The 25,976-nt window shown below is 41.0% G+C and overlaps 1 protein-coding gene and 1 non-coding gene across 2 annotated transcripts in view; both read left to right on the top strand.

The window, feature by feature from the left end:
- The window catches only part of GADL1 (glutamate decarboxylase like 1), a 168,255-nt gene that overhangs the window by 101,008 nt on the left and 41,271 nt on the right, over positions 1–25,976 (top strand). The window contains exons 13-14 of the mRNA XM_060638452.3: positions 2,777–2,828; positions 12,364–12,453. Of these exons, the coding sequence (XP_060494435.1) occupies positions 2,777–2,828; positions 12,364–12,453 (142 nt within the window). The remainder of the gene's footprint in view (positions 1–2,776; positions 2,829–12,363; positions 12,454–25,976) is intronic.
- Positions 9,869–9,975, top strand: LOC132684424 (U6 spliceosomal RNA). The gene has a single exon (XR_009612647.1). It is a non-coding gene; the product is annotated as a U6 spliceosomal RNA (small nuclear RNA).

Below are 25,976 nucleotides of genomic sequence, written 5' to 3'. Positions count from 1 at the left end.
GAACATCGGTCTAACCCAATCTCCACTTCCTGTAGTTAGTTTCGGGGTAAATATAGGACTCCGCCTCAGTCAAGAAGATATAGGAAGAATTCTTTGAAGCCTTCTGGGGGAAATAGTGTTAGCTAAATAGAGACAAGTGAAGAGAAAATGCTTTTGCTCCAGCCCCCTCTCTTCCCTCTTGGACACCGTTGTACAAGGATGTGATGTGTGGAGTGTGTCCACATCTTGTGGACACGAGACAATCAGCACTCTGAGCATGGCGGGCTGAAATGATAGAAACGATAGAAAACGCCTGGTTTTTGATGCCAGTATTGAACCATCCAACCAGCCGATAAATGTCTTTATGAATTAAGCCAAGTCCCTTTCTATTGAAGACAAAAGTAATCTAACTGGCATGCCCAGCATTGCTCACGTTTATTTGGCAATCGAACTCTTTTATGTGGGAGACATATTTACACGGTTTGGCATGGAGCATAGTTGGGGGACTCGAGCGTAAGCCTTTGTTGATGTTTATAATAGCAACTCTTCACTCGAATCACCTGCACTCTCAACTCAGAGTGTTACCCTGGGCTTTCCGGGCTCTGAGAGCAGCTGCAGTGGGGACGCTAACCCTGACACAAAGTCTGGGTCCCCATGGTTAGCAAAAAGCAGAGTTGTAACTGAAATGATCCCGGTCTGTTTTAGGATGCCTTTCTCTTGAGAGCAGCTGTAGCCTGTTTGACAGACATAGCTTAAATGGAGACTTTTGTGTAAGTTTCTTATAGTCATCATGTGTTAGGGAAGGATTTTGTCCCCCTAGTTCCACACCTCCATTATATACAGGAGGACACTGAGGCAGGCTTGGGGAGGCTAAGGGATTTGCCAAAAGTCACAAAATTGATGGTCTGCACAACTAGAATCTTGTAGAGTCTGTCCCGGGATTTCTAGAGATGCAAAGTTTTTCCCTAGCTTTGAGGTGTCCAGAATTAGTGTGGGCTTCCTCAGGGTGAAGTGTGGCATTGCTTCAGATTTCACATATTGCCTATAAACATTTGTCTGAGGAGCTGCGGAAAGTATGGTTCAGAAGCTTTCCTTATGTAGATAGAGATTGCATGTGTCTGTCTATACGTTTTGTACTTTACATTTTTGTTTATTAAGTTCCCTTTTAAGAATTTTACAAGTAACCACATCCAAGAAACTTTGCAAAGAAATATAAAAAGAGAGCTACTAATCTCTCTCTTCCCCATTGCGTCCTGTTTGTTCCTTCCTCGGGTAAATACTAACGATATATGGTGTACCCTTTCTTTCTTTACTCTGTTAAAAACTGTGTGTGTGTGTGTGTGTGTGTGCGCGCGCGCGCGTGTGCGCATGCATGCACGCATGTGGATAGGAATTACTTTTGCATTCTTTTTACAATTTCTTAAAAAGCAAAATTGTGTTATCCGTATTTCTCAGTACCTTACTTTTATCTCTTGCTAATACATCATAAACATCCCTGTGGTTTAATTAAAGTAGATATAACCTATTCTTTTTAATGTCTGCATCATGTTCTATTGTATTGCTATAATACATTTTATTTGACCATTTCCCAATTTCTGGATATTACTCTTGTTTCTGGTTATTTTGTATTAAACACACACACACACACACACACACACACGTACATGTAGATTTAGACAAAATTAACGTGTATGATTTTAACTTTTTTACAACAGCCTTTGAGATTCGAAACGTAAATTGTGTTATTTCAGTTTTTTTGAGATTTAGGCCCAAGAAAAACATTTTTGTTGTCCTCAAGTATTAGTTGAGTATGTGTAGTTTAGTTTAGCGACATGCTCATATTCCATACAATTGTACCGTATAATTCCCTATGATGCGTGGACCGTAAGTTTCAAAGCCAGTCCTCATTGCTGGGTGTCGTGTTCTTGTTTGTTTGTTTGCTTCTTTCTTTCCTCCTTTCTTTCGCTATTACATATAAAATCACAATAAATATTCTGGCAGGTACATTTTTGTCATTCCTTACACTTTACCCCCAAATTTGAAATACTGGGACAAGGGTTATAAACTTTTCCAGACTTATAATCAAATCACTCATATTTAAGGCCAATTATTTCAAAATGTTCCCCTTTTTATTGACAGTAGCCAAGCCCAGGGGGAGAGGTGTCTGTGTGGATTTACTCAAAGTCGTTTTTGTCTTTTCTCGGTCATACTCCATATCTCACGTATCTGTGCCCTTTGCTTATGGTCTGATAGTTCTCTTTTCCCTAACATTTGAGATGACTTCATAGACATTCTATCAGTGGCTGCAGCCCACTTACTTTTAACATGATACTAATGATCACTTCTCCTTTCCTCGGTTCTGGCCTGGGAAAAGGTAATGTTGAGCTTCCTTAATTTTAAATGAGCTTATAGGTGGGATTACGCACCAAAAGCCAGCTGGGTAATTTAAGTACCTATACTAAGTCCCCATCTAGAATATAAATGTGTAACTCACGTGGTCAGAGATGTATCTCCGATATACTGTAGGTGGTTTTCATAGTGGGGTAGAAGTCTGATGCTGACATGTGAGATAGACATCACCTTATTAAAAAGATGTACTTTTTTGCTCGGGCCCCAGAGGCCTGCAGTAGGTTCAGGAATATGTGTTTAAATCCGTGTCTGTTCCTATCCCTATGCCTTTCCTTATTTCTAAGCCTTGTCTCTGCATCAGAAATAGCAGTTTGTGTGTGTGTGTCAGTTGTGTTCATGGAGTTCTTAGATTCCAAATTATAAATATTACTGTGACTTTCATTTTTAGATACCTTGTAGAAGAAATCAAGAAAAGAGAAGGATTCAAGCTACTGCTGGAAGTAAGTGATTACGGAATTGTGCTCGTGATTTTGTCAGTCAACAGTGATGAAGGTGGTAATTTTCTAATCTGTTATATTTCACTGGTTTTTGTGTTGCAGACTTAGAAACAAGTCATTAGCTTAATTCATGGAGTCCATTATGTTAATTTACTCTATTAGTGAGTATTTTTCCTTTGTTAGATTCACAAAGAGCACACTTGCCTTTAAGTATTGAAAATTAAAGTGCTCAATAATAATTACCAAGGATAATACTGAATAAATATATAAATTGCATGATGATTGTACTGTGAATATTCAACTGTGCTATAGTGGTGCCTGCATGTGAAAAATCAATTAAGTGAATGTACGATAATGCATTTAGTTTTGTCTTTTTATAAAATAAGGAAAGCATATTAGCTTTGGAGCAATGGGAAATAAGTCATTTTGTGTTGTGGACTGCTTGCTATATATAAGAAGTAAAGTGGTTGCAAAAGTAGAGAATATTGTTTTTTTCCTAAAACATATGGTTAGAAAATATGAAGAGTGTTATTTAATTCTGATTTTTAAGAAATATGAAGTATAAAGTTCTCTCAGATCTTCTAATAGCACGTATTATATAGCAATTTTAACCTAATGTAGAAATCCCCTAGAGATTACAGCCTAGGAACCTATATTATATGTAAGCAATCTGGCTGCCATTCGTATTCATTTATTCAGCAAGATTTCTTGAGCAATTACTATGTGCTAGGCATAGTTCTAGGCATGGGAGGATAAAACAGGGAAATCCCTCTCTCTGGGAGTATTTATACTCAAAATGGTAAATGACAGGCAATAAACAAGCAAATTAATACCTAACAAGCATCAGGTAGTGAGACCTCTTAAGAAAACAATAAGGCAGGTTCATGAAAGATAATCCAGTATACAAATAAATAGTTACAGATGTAGCAAGTTCTGTAATAGAAACAGATGTTGGTGAGGATTGCTGAGAAAGGGAAACCCTTTTACACTGTTGGTGGGAATGCAAACTGGTTCAGCCACTCTGAAAAACAGTATGGAGGTTCCTCAAAACATTAAAAATAGAACTATCTATGACCCAGCAATTGCACTACTAGGAATTTATCCAAAGGATACAAGAATACTGATTCAAAGGGGCACATGCTCCCCAGTGTTTATAGCAGTGTTACCAACAATAGCCAAATTATGGAAGAAGCCCAAGTGTTCATTGACTGATGAATGGATAAAGAAGATTTGGTATATATGTATACACACACACACACACACACACACACACACACACACATATGCGTGTGTATGTGTTTGTATAATGGAATACTACCCAGTAATGAAAAAGAATGAAATCTTGCCATTTGCAACAATGTACAGAGGGTATTATGTTAAGGAAAATAAGTCAGAGAAAGATAGATATCGTATGATTTCACTCATGCGTGGAATTTGAGAAACTCAACAGGTGAACACAGGGGAAGGGAAGGAAAAAAAAGAGAAAAACAGAGAGGGAGGCAAACCATAAGAGACTCCTAACTACAGAGAACAAACTGAGGGCTGCTGGAGGGGAGGTGGGTGGAAGGATGGGTTAAGTGAATGATGGGCATTAAGGAGGGCACTTGTTGGGATGAGCAATGGGTGTCATATGTAAGAGATGAATCACTGGGTCCTACTCCTGAAGCCGAGACTATGCTGTATGTTAAGTAACTTGTTTTTTTTTTAAAGGAGGGTGGAATGCCGGAATGAGGATGTCGGTGGGGGGTGGCTTGTTTGGTTTTGGTCATGCAGGTAGGGCCCTCTGAGTTCATCTTCTACCTGAGACCTGATTGATGGTAAACAGCATGCCATGCAGCTAGCTGTCTGAGCGAAAGGCATTCTAGGTAGAATCCATAAACAACTACAAAGGCTTAATGCTACAAGGAGTTCGAAGTGTTTAAGGAACCAGAAGAAGACACATTAAGAAAGGGGGGTGTAGGAGGTGATACGGTTGGAGAGGTGGGCAGAGACCAGATCAGGTAGAGTCAGGTAGGGCCTGGTAAGACCTTTGGCTTTTATTACAAGTGTAATCATCAGAGAAGTTTTAAGCAGACAGGAGTCTGAATTCCATTTTAAAAGATGGTCCTGGATGTCTTGGGAAGAGAGGAATGGGGTGGGAGGGGGTGAAGGAAAGCCAAGGAAAGGATGAACGAGACAAGCTGGGACGCTGCTGCAGTAGCAGAGGTGAGGTATGATGATGGCCCTCCCAATAAGCTGCAGAAACACTGCTCCAGAGACTCCTGACTGTGGCTTCTGCCACTATCCTCAAGAGTTCAAAGTTCCTGAAAAATGGGGATAGGAAAGAACTTGCAAAGACAGCGAGAGAATCCATATTTAAATGGCTTTCTGGGGATACTTGAGAGAAGCAAAAAGGCGAATTTGGAATGTGGGATATTCCACAGGGCAGCTGTCCCGGTTTCCTCAGCAGGTTAGTGGGGTGAAGGAAAATAAAGGAGAAGGTAGTGATGATCACCTCAGGTTCAAAGAGACAGAAGAGGCCTGATAACCACACGCGGCAGGGGGAGCTGTTGCCTAGTTTGAACACTTGTAAAAAGTAAAGTTTCAAACAGTTGGGAAGCTTCTAATGTGAACTGGCTATTGGATAGTACCAAAGAATTATCAATAATTTTGCTAGGTGTGATAATGGCATGATTACATGAGAAAACATCTATATTTTTAAGAGATGCATATATAAGCACATAGGCGCAAAACAACAGCTGTAGGATTGGTTGCGGGTTGAGTCTGAGTCACTTTTTTTTTAAAAAAATATTCTTGAGTTTAACTTGCCTTCTTTACTTCCTTGAGGTTGAGTTTTACTCTTTATTTTTACAATTTTGAACTGCCTTCTCTATTTCTCTGGTTGTGGGAGCTCTGGTGCTTATGGAAAGTTCTGTGCACCTTGGAACTGAAGTCTTTTGATAGAGCTAAAAGAAACAGTGAAAAAAAGACGGATTGTCTTAAACGTTATGTATATATTCCTCCTAAAGGCTTAAAAGTTAAGGGAGGAAACTCTCACCATCATTTTAGGGAATTGCAAACATTCAACTTGTAAGGCAAGTGAAGGTGGGTTTTAATCATTAGGCAGCCTTCTGCCCTGAATATCTTAGCTATGGGAACCAGATGGCCCCAGAGCAGTGAAGGTGGCTTTCTAAAAGCACTCCAGCCTTCCCACTTACAAGGGGTTTTGTATGTGATACGCATTTGCCTCTTTTCTCTGTGTTCCATTTGGAGAAATAATGTAAAATTAGACCTTGAATCTCATATATATATAAGTGTCAAGGCAGTTATCCTTTTTGTTAACAAAGGCTTAGTTTGGATTGATTAGATATAACCCTACCATAGACTTAAGAGAGATGTGATTGGAGTATAGTCTGTGAAACTGAAAGTCTATCACTTTAGGAAAAATGCAAGTCTATCTATCTATCTATATATATATATATATAGATAATCTATCTATATATATATAATTTTATATATTAATTATATATATATTAATATATAATATATAGAGAGATAATATATATATAATCTATATATATATATTAATATATAATATATATAGAGATAATATATATATATAATCTATATATATATATATATATATAATTTTACTTACACACATATATATTCACTTTTTAGCAGATAGCAGTGAGAATGTTAAGTGGAATATTGAAAACAGTCAATGAACACAACAAAACAGAATATCCAGTATTTGAATACCTTTTCCTGAAAAGAACAAAAATAGTGCGTATCTTCTTGAAGATGATTTAAAGTTATCATTTCAAATGAATTCTGCATTATTCATAGGCCCCTGAAAATAATCTTTCTGTTTTTCTGTGTTGGATCTAAGATCTAATAAATGTTTTCCTAGAGGTATAGTCATTCATATACTATCATTCACATATTTTATTTTGATCTCTTGGGAGAGTCCTAATTATTCAACTTTTTGTTTTTCTCTTCCTGAGTTCTACATTAGGAAGAGTTATTTTGGCTCCATAGACTTTCCAGGGTGTAAAGGATCTTCAAGGACATCCAGTCAACTTCCTGCTGGAGGCAGGACACCTCTCTTGATGGTAACCAGTAACCGTAACAGGATGTCAACCTCTTCCTGAACACTTCCTGTGTCAGATAATTCACAGCTCAGTTCTCTTCCCCAGAGCTCTAATTATTCATATTCTATTATTTATTGACCCCTGCTATTAATATGTATCAAGTACATGCAATTTATAGTTATCTTCTTATATATTTTTATTTAGAAGACAGCACCCTTCTAATCGCAAAAATCTGATGCACATTGTTTAGTCTTCATCTCCTTGGACTTAGGTAGCGTTTGACACCATTATCTACTCCCTCTCTCTTGAAATTCTCTTCCTTCTTGGTTTCTTTGAATTTCTCTCCCAGTTTTTCTCCATTACCTGTAACTTTTTCTTCTCAGTCTCTATGTGGCAAAGGTCTCTTCATCTGGGTACCCCGTGAAATATTCTTTTCTGTTCTTCCATCTTAAGGTCTTCATGGTGTCCACTTACTCTCGCTGAAATGTTTCATCCATTTCTAGAACTTTGTTGTCAACAGCTTCAATAATGTATCCATCCTTGACTTGCCTCCTAAACTCTAGTCACTGGTACATTCGGTATGTTGTGAAATTTTCGGTTAGACTCCCACAGGCACCTCAAATCCAACATTTCTAAACCTGTAGTGTAGCCATTTTCGTTACCAAAATACTACATTCTTCTTTCAGTCATTAGAACTATGATCAGTCCATCTCTACATGGGAGCCACACTGTGGTCTTTCTAAAATGAAATCTGCTCCTGAAATCAAAAGTCTCCCATGATTCCACATCTCTTCTAGAATCAAGCCAAAGCCCTCCAACATGGCAGATGAGGAAGCCCTTCATGAAATGACTCTCATTTCCATGCCCATTTTCACCTCTCTTCAGTACACCCTGTCCTCTGTTCATTCCAAGTTCTTGCCATCCCCCTGAATACACGGGCTTCTACATGTGCACTATTCCTGTTGCCAGAAATGTTTCTTGTATTACGAGAAATTTCGTCTTTTGTAATGCTCATTCCATTGCAGTTTAATTGCCTGTATCTAGCTCCATTACTCGTCACTGAGTTCCTAGAGATAAGCATATAGTGTAGTCATTTTTCTCATCTTAATGTCTGGTTCAGTATCTAGAACATAGAAAATTCTGTTAATTGAATTAAACATTTCAGTTACCCTTCTTGGGGCAGGCTATAATTCTTTAACATTCCCCTTCAAATATTGTATGCAAAAATAGTGATGTGTCCCACCTAGTACAGATTTTAATGTGGCTACTCATCCACTTGATGAGGACATCTTGTTCTACCTATATAGCCCCAGATAATAGCCACTATTCTAATAGAGTGCCTGGTGTATGGCCATATATAGTAGTAAATGTTGGAAATAATCTCTGTGCTATCTAACCAATTCTGTGAAGTGGACCATATGATCTCCATTTCATAGATTAGGAAGCTGAGATTAGAGTTCAACCCCTGTCCAAACAAAGACCTGGTGAAGCTGAGATCCAAACCATATCCTTGTGACTCTAAAACCAAGGCTGTTTGTGCTACTCAGTGCTGCCTTTGAAATTTTTCAGTAGTCTAATCAGATATTTAAAATAAAAAAGCTTGAAGTCACTTGAAATCCACCATGGCCCCTTTCTCCATTCTATACTTGCACGATTATTTCATTCTGTCTGCCAGAGTCTGCATTTCTACTTATTAAAATGCCTAGTGCTAGCTTTGCTTTTTATTATTATTATTGTGATCTAATGACACTGTAAGCAAAGGAGATGAATTTCTTTTGACATGACTCAGTTTTAGAGGATGCAAGCTACTACATATTGGTGACCCTCGACTTATTTCCCCAAGGGGTCTCATGTCATTTGCTCAATAATAAAGTCCCTGCTTCATTTCTTAGAATATATCTATTTTTTTCTCTTCGAAAATCAGGGTAGGATGTATCCATCTTTCCTTTAGTGACATTTCTGTACTTCTCCATGAATTTTTAAAGGTTGTGACAATGTTTTTCACTGCTACATGTGTTTTTGTACCCTTCGCTCTCATTTGTCTGGTCTAGACACTTGGATTCCCTTTTTATGTCTTCTCAATTTTATGGTGTTAGAGTACATAGACTAAAGTGTTCCTAAGACACTCGAGAGGTCAGGCTTTCCTATATATAGGCAACGAAGTGCCATGTGAATGGTTCTACTCTGAAAATACTCATTACTGCTTTGCAGCCTCTTGAAGAAAGTCACTATATCAAATACAAGCTAGAAAGGCAAAGAGACAGGAAAAACTCAAATGTGTGCCTCGTGAATATTCAAAAGGGTATTTTTTCCAAATCTTAATAGTTTTGGAAATGATGACAGTAAAGGTATTCCACCAAATGGAGATCAAATATCTTCCAATCAAATGAACTGTCAAAAAGGCTTCACAAGTTTTCAAATGTCACAGCATTAAACCACACCATTATAAAAGAGACTGGGCAAAAATCACAGGTATGTCACTTCTAAAATATTTAAACAGAGGGGTGCCTGGGTAGCTCAGTTGGTTAAGTGTCCGACTCTTGATTTCAGCTCGGGTCACGATCTCATCGTTAATGAGTTCGAGCCCCGCACCTCATCAGGCTCTGTGCTGACCGTGCAGAGCCTGCTTGGGATTCTCCCTCTCTTTCTGTCCCTCCCCTGCTTGCTTGCTCTCTCTCTCTCTCTCTCTCTCTCTCTCAAAATAAATACATAAATTAAAAAAAATTAAAAATACATTGAAACAGAAACTTACTAAAGGAAGCAAATTTAAAAGGTGATTTAAAAGGTCTAAGTCCTAACGTATACAACATAGAGCAGATACGGAAGCAAGTAGAAACTACCACAAAATGACTTATAATGTCTCCGTGCAAATGAAAAGCAATAACTTAATGATGTATTAGTCAGGGTCCAATAAGAAGACAAAAACTGCACAGTAATTTGAAGTGGGAAAGTACAGTCTAAAGAATTATTGTGCTTGCTTCAGCAGCCCATATACTGAAATGGGGACGAGACAGAGATGATGAGCATGGCCCCTGTGCGAGGATGACACACGAATTTGTGAGGCATTTCATATCAGAAGGAGAAGGAGAGGGGGAGGAGGAGAATTATTATTATTATTATTATTATTATTATTATTATTATTATTAACAGGGGATTGCCTCATCAGGGAAAGAGAGAACCCTAAAAAATAAAGAAATAGCAGAGGTAGAAAACACGCACCACTCTTAGAACCCGGGATACAGCACCCAAGCAAGAGGCCGTCCTCCCTGGGCTGAGATCCAGTGGTAGTTGGAGGAGGCACAGAGTTCTAGAGAAAGCCTCTGAGCAGCACCTTGAAGCTCACTCAGGCTTCACAGGGGTGCCTCGCTGGCAGCACTGCCCTGTGAGACCACCTGAGGGGAGTGTGCCAGAAAAAGCCATTTAGGGCCCCTACCAGTCTGCTGTGAAACCATCTGACGAGGTGGTGCCGGGGGGGAGTTGGCAGGGGGTCCACTTGTGGCTGGACACCAGCGCTGCTCAAAAACCCACACGTCCTGCGGGGGATCCATGAGGTTAGCACACCGGAACCGGAAGAGATACCTCTTCCTTCTCAGCGTCCCTCCAGCACCCTCTGCTGATAAAGTCTCAGATTGGACCAGATGGCAAGGAGAAATATTTATAGAGTCCACTTCCATTGTTATAGGGGGACAGACAAAGTGTGGATTTGAGCTGAGAAGCAGGAAATTATTTCTGGGGAAAAAAATCGTCATTAATGTAAAAGACGTGAATTCCTAGAACCCGATGACAGAGGATAACTATATTTTCTTTTACTTTCTGATCAACTATAGTTACTTTATTTGAAAAGATGTATTCACATTCAAGGGAGTAAAGAATTTTGAAGGACATTTCTTTCCTAGAGATACCAAATCAGTTATATCAGAAACCCAAGTATAAATTGTATGGATTTGTAAAGACTGTTGTAATCTCATGAAAAATGTTTGCAGAAACTGAGTTGAATTAAATAGTACTCCATTTTGAACTACTCTATATTTTGAAGATTTGTGGCTCTTTTTTTTTTTTCTTTCTTTCTTTTCTTTTTTTTTTTTTTTTTGGTCAAATCCAATAAGCATGTTACAAATTTCAAAGGTGAAAGGGCTTAGCTTGTTGAGCTGGGGATGTTTCTGGGCATTCACTTTTGATTTAAAATCCACTAGAATCCGAACTCTCTTTAACACTGGTCTTGTGATCTTAAGATATAAGATGATAGCTATTCCATCTTTCTGAAATACTTGCAAACTTCATCCTGATACTAGAGTATAACTCTGATGGTTACTGAGAACTGTTACAGCATTGGCTATTGCCTACAAACCGTGTTTGTGTGGAAAAATGGAAATCATTTCAAATACTGTCACTGCTAAGAGTCTGCTGGGCAGGTAGTCATGTCTTATAATCTTTCCTGAATATCTAATCTTCCCTGTGTATCTAATTTGTAAACCCCCAACATAACTTCCCACATCACCTGGTCACTGAATACAAGTCTTGTGATTGCCATTGACATGTACTACGTTTTTGTCCTGTGAGGATGAAGTATGTAGTGGAGAAGGTCTCATCTATGTGACAAGAGCTAGACTAAAGCCTGTTCTGGCAGGTTATCCCATGTTTAACCAAAACCGATTACTGGAGATGATGATTTGGCTCTGGCCTCTCTAGTTCAGAGTTTCTCAAACATATACCATGCGCGACTTACTTCAGAATCACCTGAGATGCTTTGTAAAATACCAGTTCTCCAGCCTTTTCTGTGCTGGACTAAATCAGACGCTGGGCATTCTGAGCACAGGGACTGAGAATCTCTGTTTTGAAAAAGGCCGACTCCTATCCTTACAGTACTTGGGACTGGCACTGATATTTCAGAGCCACGAGTCAAGATGATGCTCTTTTTCTCAAAGCGGTATAGGCAAGGGTCACAGCCGGGCTGGTTAAGTGAGGTCCAAGTATGTCCTATGTCATCAACTCATAGGTAACTGGGGATTTTGCATCTGTCAGGTTCAGCAGGTAATGGAAGACAGCTTTACCTTAAATAGCTCTACCTTAAATAGAGAAGGAATTATTAGAAGGATATGGTGGTATAAGGAATAAGCTGAGGATCAGAGTTGAAGAGGGAGGGACCAGGGCATCTCTGGGCACATGAGTGTCAGGTGCTAACTGATGATCAGAGCTTGGTTGGAGCAGCTTCAAACTTTATTATGTTTTTTCCCAGTTTTGTGCTCATCCCTTACCTGGAGGAAAGAGCACCCTGTTTCTCTTCTCAGTTGGGTGCACCCAACTGAGAAGAAAATCTCCCAACAGACTGTTATCAGAAGTGAGGCAGAATGATTTGATATCAACATAATACACACATGACAACTCTTAGAAGAAGTAACTAAGTTTAATTACAGTATAAGATTAATTTTAAGTTAAAATAACTTTCAAATTTTTTAAACCCCCAGCCTGAATATGCCAACATTTGCTTTTGGTACATTCCGCCGAGCCTTCGAGAGATGGAAGAAGGACCTGAGTTCTGGGAAAAACTTAATGTGGTAAGTAATACGTAAAATTGCATTTCTCCTTTTGATGAAATGATTCCATGCCCCTTGTCTGTTGATCCTATAAATAATTCTGTGCTTGTAAGACCTCCTGAAGATGTAGAGAAGTAGCTCCTGGTATATTACAAGCTAATGACATACCAAACAGTATAAACGTTGTTTACGCTTAACAAATTAACATACTTGACCTACACACAAACTCAAAATAAAGTGCCGTTTGCAAGATCGTTCTAAGATTTGTGAAAAGTTCTCACTCACAGTGTATTTCTGAAAGTATGATCTGATAACAGAACACAAGGGAAAATCGTATGATGAGTGGCTTCTTTCCTCCAACTCTGCCAGCACATGTCTGTGTTGGCGTCACCTCTCTTGGAGATAATGTTAAAAGTCTAAATCCGGTACCCTTTGTGAGTGTGAAACCTTCTGTTCTTTCCACCAACAAAAGCATCTTATGCCCAAGGGGCTTGTGTGATAAAAAATGAAGAGATGCCAGCAGTGGGTTTCAACTGATCATAGAACAAAATGTGCTTGAAAGTGTCTCCACACAGTTGGTGAGGGCTGACAGTCCTGAGTGAGAAGAAGCCCCCGGGCTCTAGAGAGAGACTCCTTGTGTCTCACCTGCCCCTCTCCTAGCATGGTCCTGCCGGTTAAATTCCTGCCTCCAAATTAGATTTTGAAGAACAGGGAAGTCCTGAGTCAACACTACATGCTCCCCCTCCTGTGCTGCATAGACATCATGTATAGGGATGTGAACCAATGAGTTGCCCCGAGGCCATGACAGATAGAATAGAGTTCACAACGGGTTGCAACCATCGAAGTTGGGTAATTTGGGTGATGGTCTACCCCTGGGATCTTCTCCCTCAAGCTCAGCTACCTCCATGACCCTGGTTAGTAAAACTGCCGACTTGCAAACCCCTCCCTACCTTCAGTGGGAAAATCGGTGTTACTATTAATAGCTTTTATAGGCAATAGCGCTTATTCTTCCCAGTCAGGCAAGCAACAAACCTTTATGGAGCACTTGCTGTGCCGTGCACTGGAGATACAAATATCAAAAAGACTTGGTTCCTGCCTTTGAGAAGTTCATAAGTGGGGAGACAAATGAGTAAAGAGATGATCACAAGGTAACTGGTGAGGACCCGGATGGAGATAAACCCTGTTTGCACTGAGAGCAGAGAGAGAGGATATCTACCTCACTGGGTGATGCTAGAGCTAAGTCTTGAACAATCAGTAGAAGCCAGTTAGGGGACGGTTGTAAAGAAGCAGGGTCCAGGAAGAATCGCAGCATGATGATCCAGAGACTTAAGAAGAAAAGGTGTGATTCAAGTATGACAGAGGTGCAAAGGGGCCATCTTGGGGTACTTGTCTTTCATGACAAGGAGCTTGGAACTTGTGGCTAATGAAGAAGAAGAGGGAGGGCCATAGCCTTTAAGCCATAACCACAGATAACCTCACCTACAGCATCTCCTCTTAGCTGCAAGTTATTCTCTGTTTTTTTTCATGGCTCATTAAACCTCCTACACTGTAGCATAATATGTACCCAATACATACATATTCTACCCCTTGTCAAACCTGAGATCAGGCAGTAGAGATGGGGAGAGAGGGGTGATGTTCTCTGTGCCTTTGCCTAGAAAAGCCCGCCCTTACCCATTTCAGGCTGTTCACATAGTCCTTGGGCTTTGTCTTGCATTTTTGTCACACAAGGCAAATAGAAGAGTGCTAAAGAATGCATTTCAGATGCTAAGTAACCCATAAAAGGAAAAGAGAACTGGACAATGTGAGAATTTAACAGTGAGGTTTCTAGGGACATTTTCTACTTTGATGGAATACAACTGACACTTTTTGGTGGTGTGGGGGAATAATTGCTCAGGGTTGAGAAAGATGTGGTTACCGTTTTCCTCACTTTTCCATTGTTAAGAAAAGCAACCAAGGATGTGATATTTGTGTTTTGCTGACTCATTACAGTTCAAGACATGGATCAGGAAAACTAAATAGCCCCATTATACTTGGGGATATTGTTGACTCACTCTTCCTTTATTTAAAGCAACAATCATATTACCTATTCTCAGAAACAGTTGAAATCAAGAATGGATATACATGCTAAAGTCAGATAATCAGCATGTAATATACTTTTAATCTTAACTGGAAATTGAATATTAATTGGGACATTCTTTTCTATACCTAGTATTTTGTAGCGCTGATTCTCTTCTGGTTAATATCTATGATTCTCTATTCCTTCATTTTGCAGTGTTTTTTTTTTTCTATTTAGTACCATGGTTTTCTTGCCCAGTCTAATAGCATACTATTTTAATTGGTAGGGTTGCTTCTGATTAGTAAATGTGACTGGTGCTGACACATAATCATTGGTTCACAGGTTCTTAGTTTCCTTTTATTGTCTCTCTTTGTGTGGGTGTGCATGGATTTGGCAAGGAAGGGACACACACACACACACATATATATATATACGTACATATGTATATATATACATATACATGTATATATATATACATATGTGTGTATATATATATATATATATATATATATATACGCACTTGATCTTTGTAGTTTTCTGCTTACTGTAGTATGAGAATGCAAGTATATGATTTATAACCTGGAGTGTACTTGAAGCACACTTAAAATTTATTTGGGGGTTTATCTTGGATGCAGAATCACAAACAAATAAATAAGCCGAATAAGGCTTTGCCCCTCCAGTTCAGGCTATTGTCAGGTTGGGCTGTCAGATCACAGAATCAGTGGTGTGATAAGTCTTTCCTTTGGCAGCAGGAGCGGGAGAGGGGTTACTTGGTGATGAATCGGGAGTTTCGGAGCATCTAAGCGTGTGTCTGTGTGTGTGCTTGCAAATGTGTGTGCATGTGTGTGAGGCTACTTTTGAGGGCTCAGTCACTCTGACACCATATTCAATCACTGAGTTCTAGTCACTTCCTTTTTAAGATGCCTTCTGTAAAATGTTCTTCTTTCTGATGCTTGCAGGCATTGTGATATTGTAGGTGTGCGTTATTTCCCTGCCCAGATTGCGTTTGCCTCCTTTATGGTCTCTTTGTCTCTTGCCATCTCTTTTCCCCATTTGTTTTCTTGGCTCTCTGCGTATCCATACCTCCAGCTCTGTGTCATCATGTTGCTCTCCTGCCGGAAGCCTCTAATGGCTTCCTGTGCTTTGCAGTAGCAATATTCACCCCTAGAGACCCGATGACCCCTGCTTATAATAAATATTGTCAATGTCCCCTTTGCTCTCCTAAAATGAGACCAATACCTACACCTGACTTGATAAAAGGTAACACGAGACCTTGCGTGTAATATGAAGGAGAGCTAATCTTCATAATACAGATACATATTTCACTACAACATGCGTGGGCGTGACTGCACTAGAAGACAGGAGGAAGTGAGTGGTACGATTCTCACACATGCTCTTAGAATCACAGTGATTGTAAGCCATATACAAATGCAGACTTTTGTACGTAGGTGACGTTGCTGATGCAAAAAGCAGGTGTGGTGTGGTATTAGTGAAATAATTTTCCAAAACGGTGCACAACTCTTAGTAAAGCTTTGAAGAAAACCTGTTTCCCTTGATTTACCCGAGTAATAAAAAAACCTTAGCATTTCTTAAAAATGGGCACAGAATCTTTTGCATTTGTATGTAAAACAGAGTTAGGGTATGGGCTTGGAGCCTTGTAACCGGGCTTCTCACCTGCTACATTTCCGGGAGGACGTTTGAAAGTTGGGCAGGACACAGGACAGTGCTCCTTATTGCTCAGGACCACTCTACACATTGTAGAGCTAGCAGCCTCTCTGGTCCTCACTAAACACCAGTAGAAGTCTCCACCCATCTTGAAAACCAAAACATCTGGGGCGCCTGGGTGGCTCAGTCGGTTAAGCGTCCGACTTCAGCTCAGGTCACGATCTCGCGGTCCGTGAGTTCGAGCCCCGCGTCGGGCTCTGGGCTGATGGCTCAGAGCCTGGGGCCTGCTTCCGATTCTGTGTCTCCCTCTCTCTCTGCCCCTCCCCCGTTCATGCTCTGTCTCTCTCTGGCTCAAAAATAAATAAACATTAAAAAAAATTAAAAAAAAAAAAAAAGAAAACCAAAACATCTGCCCAGATTTCCAAAACATTCCCTACAAGTATACTGCCATTCCCTTGAGAGTGACTGGTCCATAGGATAAAATCTAGACCATTCTGCTTGCCATCCAAAGGCCTTCATGTCCAAACTTCAAGTATTAAAACAAGAAATGTAAAAGAATCTAAGTATTCAACTATAGGGAATTGGTTAAATTTTAGTACCTAATTTATATGCAAATTTCTAGTATATAGACACTTAAAATTCTGTTCCAAAATAACATATTCATAATTTATTATTAACTGAAAAAAATGAGTTATACAAACAGCCACTATAGTATAATATCAATTTTGAAAAACCATATGTTTATATATATATATATATATATATATATATATATACACACACACACATAGATACTTATATACGTACAAAATGTTGTATATATGGTTAGATAAGGGGAAGATAACAGGCACCAAAATATTTTAGAGATATTTATAGGTGTTTTTTTCTCTTTAGTATTCCTCTGAAATGTCTTAATTTTCTCCATTAACATATAATTTTTGTGAAAATCATAATAAGAGTGGGGCCCCTGGGTGGCTCAGTCAGTTAGGCATCCGATTCTTGATTTTGGCTCAGGTCATGATCTCACCGTTAGGCTAGTGAGATCGAGCCCCATGTCAGTCTCTGCACTGGCAGTGCAGAGCCTGCTTGGGATTCTCTCTCTCCCTCTCTCTCTGCCCCCTCCTCTGCGCTCTCTCTCAAAAATAAATAAACATGAAAAAAATTTTTTAAAAAATCATAATAAGAGACAATAATAATAAACCTAAGTATAGAGTAATTGACCTAGTGAAGCCATCGGGTTCCTTGCTTGCTTACCTACACAAAGGCTATCTAGGAATTGACCGCAATCTGCTAACAGTTAAAAACATCGAAAATAAACTGAACATTCATTCACCCCAATATGTTTTTATTCTTTTAAAATCATCTACATGTATTACTTTTAAATATAGTATGCACATTTAAAAATACACATCATCATTTTTAAGGATGAATTGTAAATTTTCAATTATGTAGAGATGTTCTAATCTCTTCTCCTTACATCACAGGGGATTGTCTTGTTTGGAGAGCATGATTATACAATATTCAGTCAATTAGTTTGCAAACTATTTTCTCTCGTGACTTGTTCCCAGATGTAGTATGTCATTTGTCTTCCCTTCCCATCTCTATCTCTGTCCTTACTAAAACACCCACACCATCTGCACTGATTTTAAGTTCAGGGGCATTGCCAGTGGTCTAAGTTGAGTTCTTCGAAAGGCTTTCCAGGGCTCCCCGGGAGCTTCCAGCATCGTAGCAGAGTTATACTCTGCTCTCTAAAGCGACTGTCTAAAATAAGTTTATGTCTGTTTGTTTCTTCGGAAGCTTCACCCTAGTGAACAGATGTGGAGGGCAAGGGAGTTGGGCAAGGCTGCAGAAGCCCGAGACCCAGAGAATGTAATTGAAAATCCCATCAGTTTGCTTTGCCTCATCATTACTCAATGTTCTAATGCAGATTTCCTCTTTGGTCAACATTTCATAAATAATTCTGCATCGCGCCAGCCAAATTTACATTCTTAAAAGTAATTAACAAGTTGTCTTTTTGTACTCACGCATGGTCATTTCAACCTTTATTTTTGTTTGCTGACCTGCAGATTTGTGACTAATGTTAGCCATTTATTCCCGGCTCCTTTCTCCTCAACAGTAGAAGAGAAATAAATCTTTTAGAACCTATTTGATGGGTGTGTTGTTTTATTGCTTATTTGATGATACCACTTGATATGATATTCCAGATATCTTTAGAGGGAATCGAGTATTCTCCCTGGCAGGTTTCTGATGAACAACACTTGAAGGAACTGCATAGTCTGGGTGGGGTGATGTGTTTCTATGGAAGCCTCACAGTGAGACACCGCAAAGGCCACTTCCTAGGTAGGCAGGCAGGGCTTCAGGCACCCCCCTGGGTGCGCTGCATTTAATTCCTGTGTGTGTGTGTGTGTGTGTGTGTGTGTGTGTGTGTGTGTTCATGTATGTATGCATGTAAGAGTTTGTATACATTTTGAGAGCTTCTGTATATTTTTTGAGGATGCTGATCCTAATTTTCTTTCCATCACCATCTGTGACATTGGTATATCCAATCACTCGTTTTTAGATCATGAACTAAAAACACCCGTTTCTTTAAAGATGCAACAGTGTTTTGTTTTTAATGTTCAGGATGAGTTTCTATTTTAACAATGGGATATAGAATTTACAATATATTCTTCAAAACTCCTGTTTCCTAGTGGATAGAACTCATCTTAAAGCTGCGCGTTGTTTACAATTTATATTTAAGGAGAATCTAATATAGACGTGCCCTTTAAGTGAAGTATTTCTCAATGTGACTTGAGAGACTCTTTCTGATAGTGGCTGGGATGTGGATTTTGGAAAAGCTTAACTCATGAATTTCCCATGTCTTGTAGGTAATGTGTTCTCTTTCCCTAAACTATTAAGACCCGAGATACAATCCTGTCCTATGTATTCTCTCAGGTAGAGCTGTTTTATCTACAGTTTGTCAGATACCCTACTAGCTGAAGTCAGATTGTTCTTTGTCATTCTGAGTAAAGGGTCAGGGCACCACAAGGTGGTGGTTACGGGTTAGGGCACCACAAGGAGCCACTTAGATATGTCCCACGTAAGCATGGCCTTCTTCAGAAATCAGCTGGTGAGGGTGGGGTGTCCCTTCTGCTAAAGGACATTGGATGCTCTGAATGTTTTATGGGTTTATGCTCATTGCTTTTCCCTAGTTTAAATCACAGTCTTTCTAGATAGCTGTACTCCACTGTATTTATAAAATTGCAATCAGCAAAAGATTGTTTTTTAATTTTTTTCAGTTTATTTATTTATTTTGAGAGAGAAAGCATGAGCAGGGGAGAGGCAGATTGAGAGAGAGAGAGAGAGAGAAAGAGAGAGAGAGAGAGAGAAAGAATCCAAAGCAGGCTCTACACTATTAGTGTGGAACCCGATGCGGGGCTTGACCTCACGAACTGTGAGATCATGACCTGAGCCGAAACCAAGAGTCGGACGCTTAACCGACTGAGCCACCCAGGCGCCCTCCAGCAAAAGATTCGAACAACATTCCTGTTGGATATTCTTGTGCAACAGGGGAGTTCACAGTGAGTTCTCCTTCGGAACACACAGAACACATTTTTAAAATTGTTGTGTTATTAATTTATATTAACTTATATTGCATTTAGATCTTGTGGACTTAAAACATTATCTTCAGACCCATCCAGAGGATTTTTCATGGATAGTAACCTGAGCTCCCCGGGAAAGCCAGACAAGTGCAGAAGACCTCATTAGAAAATTATTTTTTCTTTCCTTTTATTTTTCTGTCCGGAGTTTAGCAGGTTCCCCTCTTGTTTCTGTTGGACTCTTCTCATTTACCGTGGAAAAAGCTCTGAGCTTGGACTGTCTGTTGAAAATTAAAATTGAGCAAAATTAAGCTGGGCGTCTCTGCACGCTGAGGCTGAGCTCATGGGCTGAGGTCAGGACAAAGATGGGTTCTGAGTGGGGAACATGTGTGTGTGTGGCCTCCTGTAGCCTGTTCACACCAGTGTATGCCTGCTCACTGGGACTGGCTGATCCACTGGGTGCTCTTTTTTTTTTTTTTTTTTAATGTTTATTTTTGAGAAGGGGCAGAGAGGCAGAGAGAGGGAGACACAGAATCCGAAGCAGGCCCCAGGCTCTGAGCTGTCAGCACAGAACCAGACGCAGGGCTCGAACTCACGGACCGCGAGATCATGACCTGAGCCCAAGTTGGATGCTCAACCGACTGAGCCACCCAGGCGCCCCTCCACTGGGCACTCTCAACAGCAGTGATGGAAACTGAGGCCCAACAGTGGAGCTAAAGCTGCATTTCCACAAATATCTCTTTGTACCTTGGGTTTGCTGTTCCTCACACAAGCATGGGCATACTGTGCTGTATGCCAGGGCTACCCCTGGCCTCATCTGTCACAATTGCATAGGAACCAAGTCGGTACCTGAAATATGCTGAAATATGTCTTTAGTCTGTGCTCAAATCTTAAGGCCATCTGAAATAATTCTGAATTTCCAGATAAATCAGTGTGAGCAGTGAGGAAAGGCAGACGCTTAGTCTTAATCAGTCTGGAGCACAATCCTGTATCCTGAGTATGATTGTATTTAGTTTACTCAGAGGTTAAAGCTCAAATGCTTATAGAAGCTAGACAGGTAGCATAAATAAGGGAGGCAGACTGGGCATAATACTCTAGGGCATGGTGGGGACTGTGATAAAGCAGAGAAGGGCGGCCTCAGCTAAGGGAGCAGCCCCTACTCCGCAAATAATGGCGGCTGCCACGCAGGGCTGTGTCCCAGGCCTTATTTTTCTTTATTTCTTTTTTTTAAATATAATTTATTGACAAACTGGTTTCCATACAACACTCAGTGCCAGGTCTTATTTTTCAAGAGATGCTACATATACAGGTGCTGACGTGAACTATCCTTTCCTCTTGATATTTTCAATGTTGGCCAATGACTTACAAATTTCCAACGTACCTTTGTCAGTGGGGTCTGGCCTTCTGGCTTTTAGTTTGCAACTCTTCCCTAAGTTCACCAGGTCTTAATGACCTGTTTCTGTGCATGAGACACTGGGAGCTCCTTGGAGGGGGACGTATCCCTTCTTTGTGTTGGTTCCTCCATGGCACCTACCATGATGGTGAATCCTCAACCCACCGTCAGCTACGAGGGCTGCCCGAGGGCTGTGTCATCTACTGGAAAAAGAACGCGCACGGTCACGTGATGTCAGACTTGTAAACACGGGGGGTTTTAAAAACGGTAACCTTGAGGCAAATGTGGCAGCACACTTAGGGTATATGGGTGGCTTCTGTTCTTGTGTTCTTCTCCTTTCCTGATCCTGAGAAAGGCGTAGCACCCCTGGGGTCCATGCCTCCTTTGAGGCTTGCGTAGCCCTGATGGTATCTGTCTTCCTAGGTTTTCTGAAAGCCTCAGCTGGCCAGTGAACCCCTAGAGGAAGGCAAGAAGTTTAGAGGCAGAGATGCAGGCCTAGGAGAGCAAGGGGCTAAAAGGAGGGGTGGTGGGGGCATCCCCAGATAGGGATGACTCCCGGCTCCCCTCTGTAAGGTGGTGTGTGTGTGTGTGTGTTCATTCCAGGTGTTGGAATGTCTGCTCATTTCTAACAGGGAAGGAAATGGCCCTGCCACAGCGTATCAGGGGATCACGTTGGTTCGGGTCGTAAGCATTTCATGTACTGGACCAGTCACCTAAGCACTAACACTGAACCTCCCGGGGACCTCTGGGGGCTGTGGGAGCCATAATCATGACGGAGGCTGACTTTTAATCAGGCTTGTAGGATCTCCACTTGAGGCTGGATTTAATTTTATTCAAAGGATGTAAAGTACTGTGACATTTCATGCACACCTGAGTTTCTGGAGCAAAATTCATACCCACAACACAACCATTAAAGAAATTGCTCCGGACCCAATGCAGTATTTATGGTTGCAAAACAAAGAATGGACCCAGAGCTGAAAGAAAAAAAAAAAAATTTTTTTTTTTTCCGGAAGATCCTTAAACTCCCTTTGCCAGACCAGACCTGCCCCCTGGTGGCATTTTTGCTCATTTTTTCCTTTACTAGCTGGGAAGTGCCACAGTAGCCCCTGACTGAAGCAATGCTTTTAACAAGATGGTACAGGATTTCAGCCTCCGTGGTGTCAGGGCTCCCGGAGTCTGCCAAACCCAGAAAGGCTCACCTGAAGGAGAAAGTCTAGAAGGATCAAATTGATCCTTGTCTTCACTTCAAACGTGTTTCTGTTGGTCTCTCTTCACCTCGACTCCAGAGGAAGGACTTGCCTATTTGCACAGCAGACTCCTTTTACCTTTGGGTCCTGCTTCTGGGGCGTGATCCCAGACAGTCTCTCTTCCCCGTGGCGTCCCTTCTGTTCCACCCCTTCTCTCCCTTCTCGTTCTCTCTCCTTCTCATATTCGCATCCTTTCTTTTTCTGTGTTGTATTGCTGCCCTCCATCAATACACACATCCAGGCTCTGACAGCCTTGGAGGAAATCATTCTATGATTTGCTTTTAGCAAATTGCTTCCCTTCAAATTACTTCCTGTCTCTTTCTCCATCCCTTTGGACTAAACTGCTGAGAAGAAAAACTTAAAGTGTCTTAGCCCATGGAACACCCTGTGTCATAGCTTATGAAACCATCCCCGTGATTTTGGGCATTCAGCTTGCCTCCAGCGCGTTGCTGTTGTAAATGACAATGGATGAACACGTCTGTGCTCATACTGCCCACTTTTGCTTTCATTATGTCCAGAAGATAAAGTGCCCCATATGTAATTGCTGATTATGAAAACCAATGTGGTTTTGAGCCAGACTCTGGCTGTGTGTTGTGATACTGACTTTTAAGAAGGTTGTAACCACTTACAATGCCACCAGCAAGGAATGCGTTCCCAGGCACAATCCAACTATGGCAACATTGGATGCTGCCGATGGGCGGTGGCGGGGGGGGGGGGGGGGGGGAGTTCTACTCAGAGAAGGGTGAGAAATAATATCTCACATTTGCTGTACCTTTTATTGTATTGTTGGTGGGCTGAACCATTTTCTGTTTTTTTTTTTTCTTCACCGATTATGCTTCCCTGTGTGTTTGTTGTTTTCCCCCCCCATATTTTCCATATTTTGAGGTCTGATGTTTTCCTTATGAATTTGAATAAGAACATATACAGTGTGAGTTTAAGGCCCTCTTTGTCAGATAGAATGCAAATATTGTCCTCAGTATAATGTCCTTTTTATTTTAGTCTTGCTGTTTTTTCATTGTACAGAAGTTTTAAATTTTTTATGTATTCAAATCTGTCAGTCTTTTCCTTCATGATTTATTCCACTGCTTCAAAGCTGAAGTTACTGTCTTTCACAAATCTGATAAATATTCTATCCCATCTCCTGCTGGTTTTTCTGTCATTCAATTTTTTTGTATTTAACTCCTTAATCCAGGTGGAGGTTATTTTTGTATATTGTGTAAACTATGAATCTAACTTGGAAAGTTCCCCAAATGGTTATCTACTTATTCCAGTTTGACTTACTAACTAATTCTTCTTACCATTTTTCATTATGGAAGCTTGTGTTATCAAGGGTTACATTTTTTTTTTAATTTTTTTTTTAATGTTTATTTATTTTTGAGACAGAGAGAGACAGCGCATGAGCAGGGAAGGGGCAGAGAGAAAGGGAGACACAGAATCTGAAACAGGCTCCAGGCTCTGAGCCGTCAGCACAGAGCCCCACGCGGGGCTCAAACTCACGAACTGTGAGATTATGACCTGAGCCGAAGTCGGACGCTTAACCGACTGAACCACCCAGGCGCCCCAAGGGTTACATTTTTAAAAACACTTCCTTCTATTTCTGGATTTTCCAATCTGTTGTATTGATCTGTGTTTCTGTTTTTGAGCCAGGGACAAAGGTTTTAGGTGGCATTGCTTCCTAATGGGCACCCAAAGCTGCTAAAACTCCATCCTTCTGGTTCTTGTTTAAAACAGCATTCTTCAGGGGCCCCTGGGTGCCTCAGTCGGTGAAGCGTCTGGCTCTTTGCTTAGGTTCAAGTCAGGATCTCACCGTTTGTGAGTTTGAGCCCCCTGTTGGGCTCTGCACCTGCTTGACATTCTTTGTCTCCTTCTTTCTCTCTGCCCCTCCCCTACTGTCTCTATCTTAAAAATAAATAAACATTTAAAACACAGCATTCTTGAATGCTGTGTTTTAAATGTTTTCGTATGAGTTAAGCATCTGACTCTTGGTTTTGGCTCAGGTGACCATCTCACTGGTTGTGGGTTTGAGCCCCATATCAGGCTCTGCACTGTCAGTGCAGAATCTGCTTGGGAGCCCCCCCCCCCCTCGCTCTCGCTCTCGCGCGCGCTCTCTCTCTCTCTCTCTCTCTCTCTCTCTCTCCCTCCCTCCCTCCCTCCCCCTCTTCTTTCTGCCCTTCACATCTCTCTCTCTCTCTCAAAATAAATAAACATAAAAAAGGCGGGGGGCACCTGGGTGGCTCAGTCTCAGTAGGTTCAATGTTTTCATACATATTTCAGAACCCTTTTTTAGTAAAAAAAGACAGCTTGTTAGGATTTTTATTGGAGCTTATATCACTAGATCTGGAGCTAAATAAATAACGCCTTTGTTGCTCACTGGCCGTGTAACCACGGACAAGTTATTTAAAGTCCCTTTACCTCTTATCTTCCATCGATGGCATGGGGATGATGAAAATATCCACCTTAAAGGATTTTGACAGGGATTGAATGGCATGACTCAGGTACAGTCTGGCACAGAGTAAGTGCTTATTGAACATTACTTTTCATTATTAATCCTGTTACCCCATGTTTGAAGTATGAGCCTCGAATGTCTTCTTCGTGCCTTTCTGTTTGCCCCTTTCCAAATTGGCGTCTACACTCTTATCATAATAAACTTTCTAAAATACAACTCTGATCATCACGTCGCTCCTTCGTGCTTTCTTTGTTCCAGAGGGCGAGGGTCCATAATCATTCAGGGACCTCAGTGATCCAATCTGTTTCAGCCTCCTTGCATGTTCCCCGGCTCATCCTCCTCATGTACCCTGCTCTCCAGCCAACTGGACCACCTGCTCCTATGTTCACTGGGGAAGCCAGCCTATATCACTGTCGCTAAGCACATGGGCTCAGCACGGGTTTCCTCCTTTGAGAGACTGTGGCTATGATCTAGTCTTGTCTAGGCCACTTACAGCCTTCAGCCTGGTACACGGGGAAATTTTGTGCGTGACTCCCTCTTAAGATCAGGCTGTCGGCCCCCCAGCTTGCACTGGAAGCGTTTCCTGGCACTCGAGTGTAAGTACCCTTCCCAAACACGCAGACGATGCTTGGCTATACTATCTCGGCAGTTACTCTCCGATAGAAACCTTTTCGGTGGTTGGAGGTGGTGGTGGTAAGCTTGGGAAGAGAAGAGCAGGCCATGAGAAGTTACCCGCAGGGGGGAATGGCTGATGAACCTTAACCTGGGGATGACGCATCGAAACCTTCCATCAGGGGCGCCGCCTGGGCGGCTCAGGCGGTTAAACGTCTGACGTCCGCTCAGGTCATGATCTCACCGTTTGTGGCTTCAAACCCAGCTTGGAGCCTGGAGCCTGCTTCAGGTTCTGTGTCTCCCTCTCTCTCTCTCTGCCCCTCCCCCCCTCACTCTCCGTCGGTCTGTGTCTCTGTCTCTCTCTCAAAAATGAAAATAAAAAACATAAAAAAAAAGAAACCCTCTGTTATCAACTAAGATTTCCTCATTTGTTTTTAATTTTTAAAAACAAATTTAATGTTTACTTAAGGCCTGGCAAGTAGAGAGCCCGGTGCAAAATAACAGCGATAAGCCTCTTATTCCAAAATTATCAAGAATTCTAATGTGG

The sequence above is a fragment of the Panthera onca genome, chromosome C2, assembly GCF_046562875.1.
Source record: "Panthera onca isolate mPanOnc1 chromosome C2, mPanOnc1 haplotype 2, whole genome shotgun sequence".
NCBI classification, from domain to species: Eukaryota; Metazoa; Chordata; class Mammalia; order Carnivora; family Felidae; genus Panthera; species Panthera onca.
Note: the sequence above shows the minus strand (reverse complement) of the source record. Positions and strands in the feature narration are given on the sequence as shown.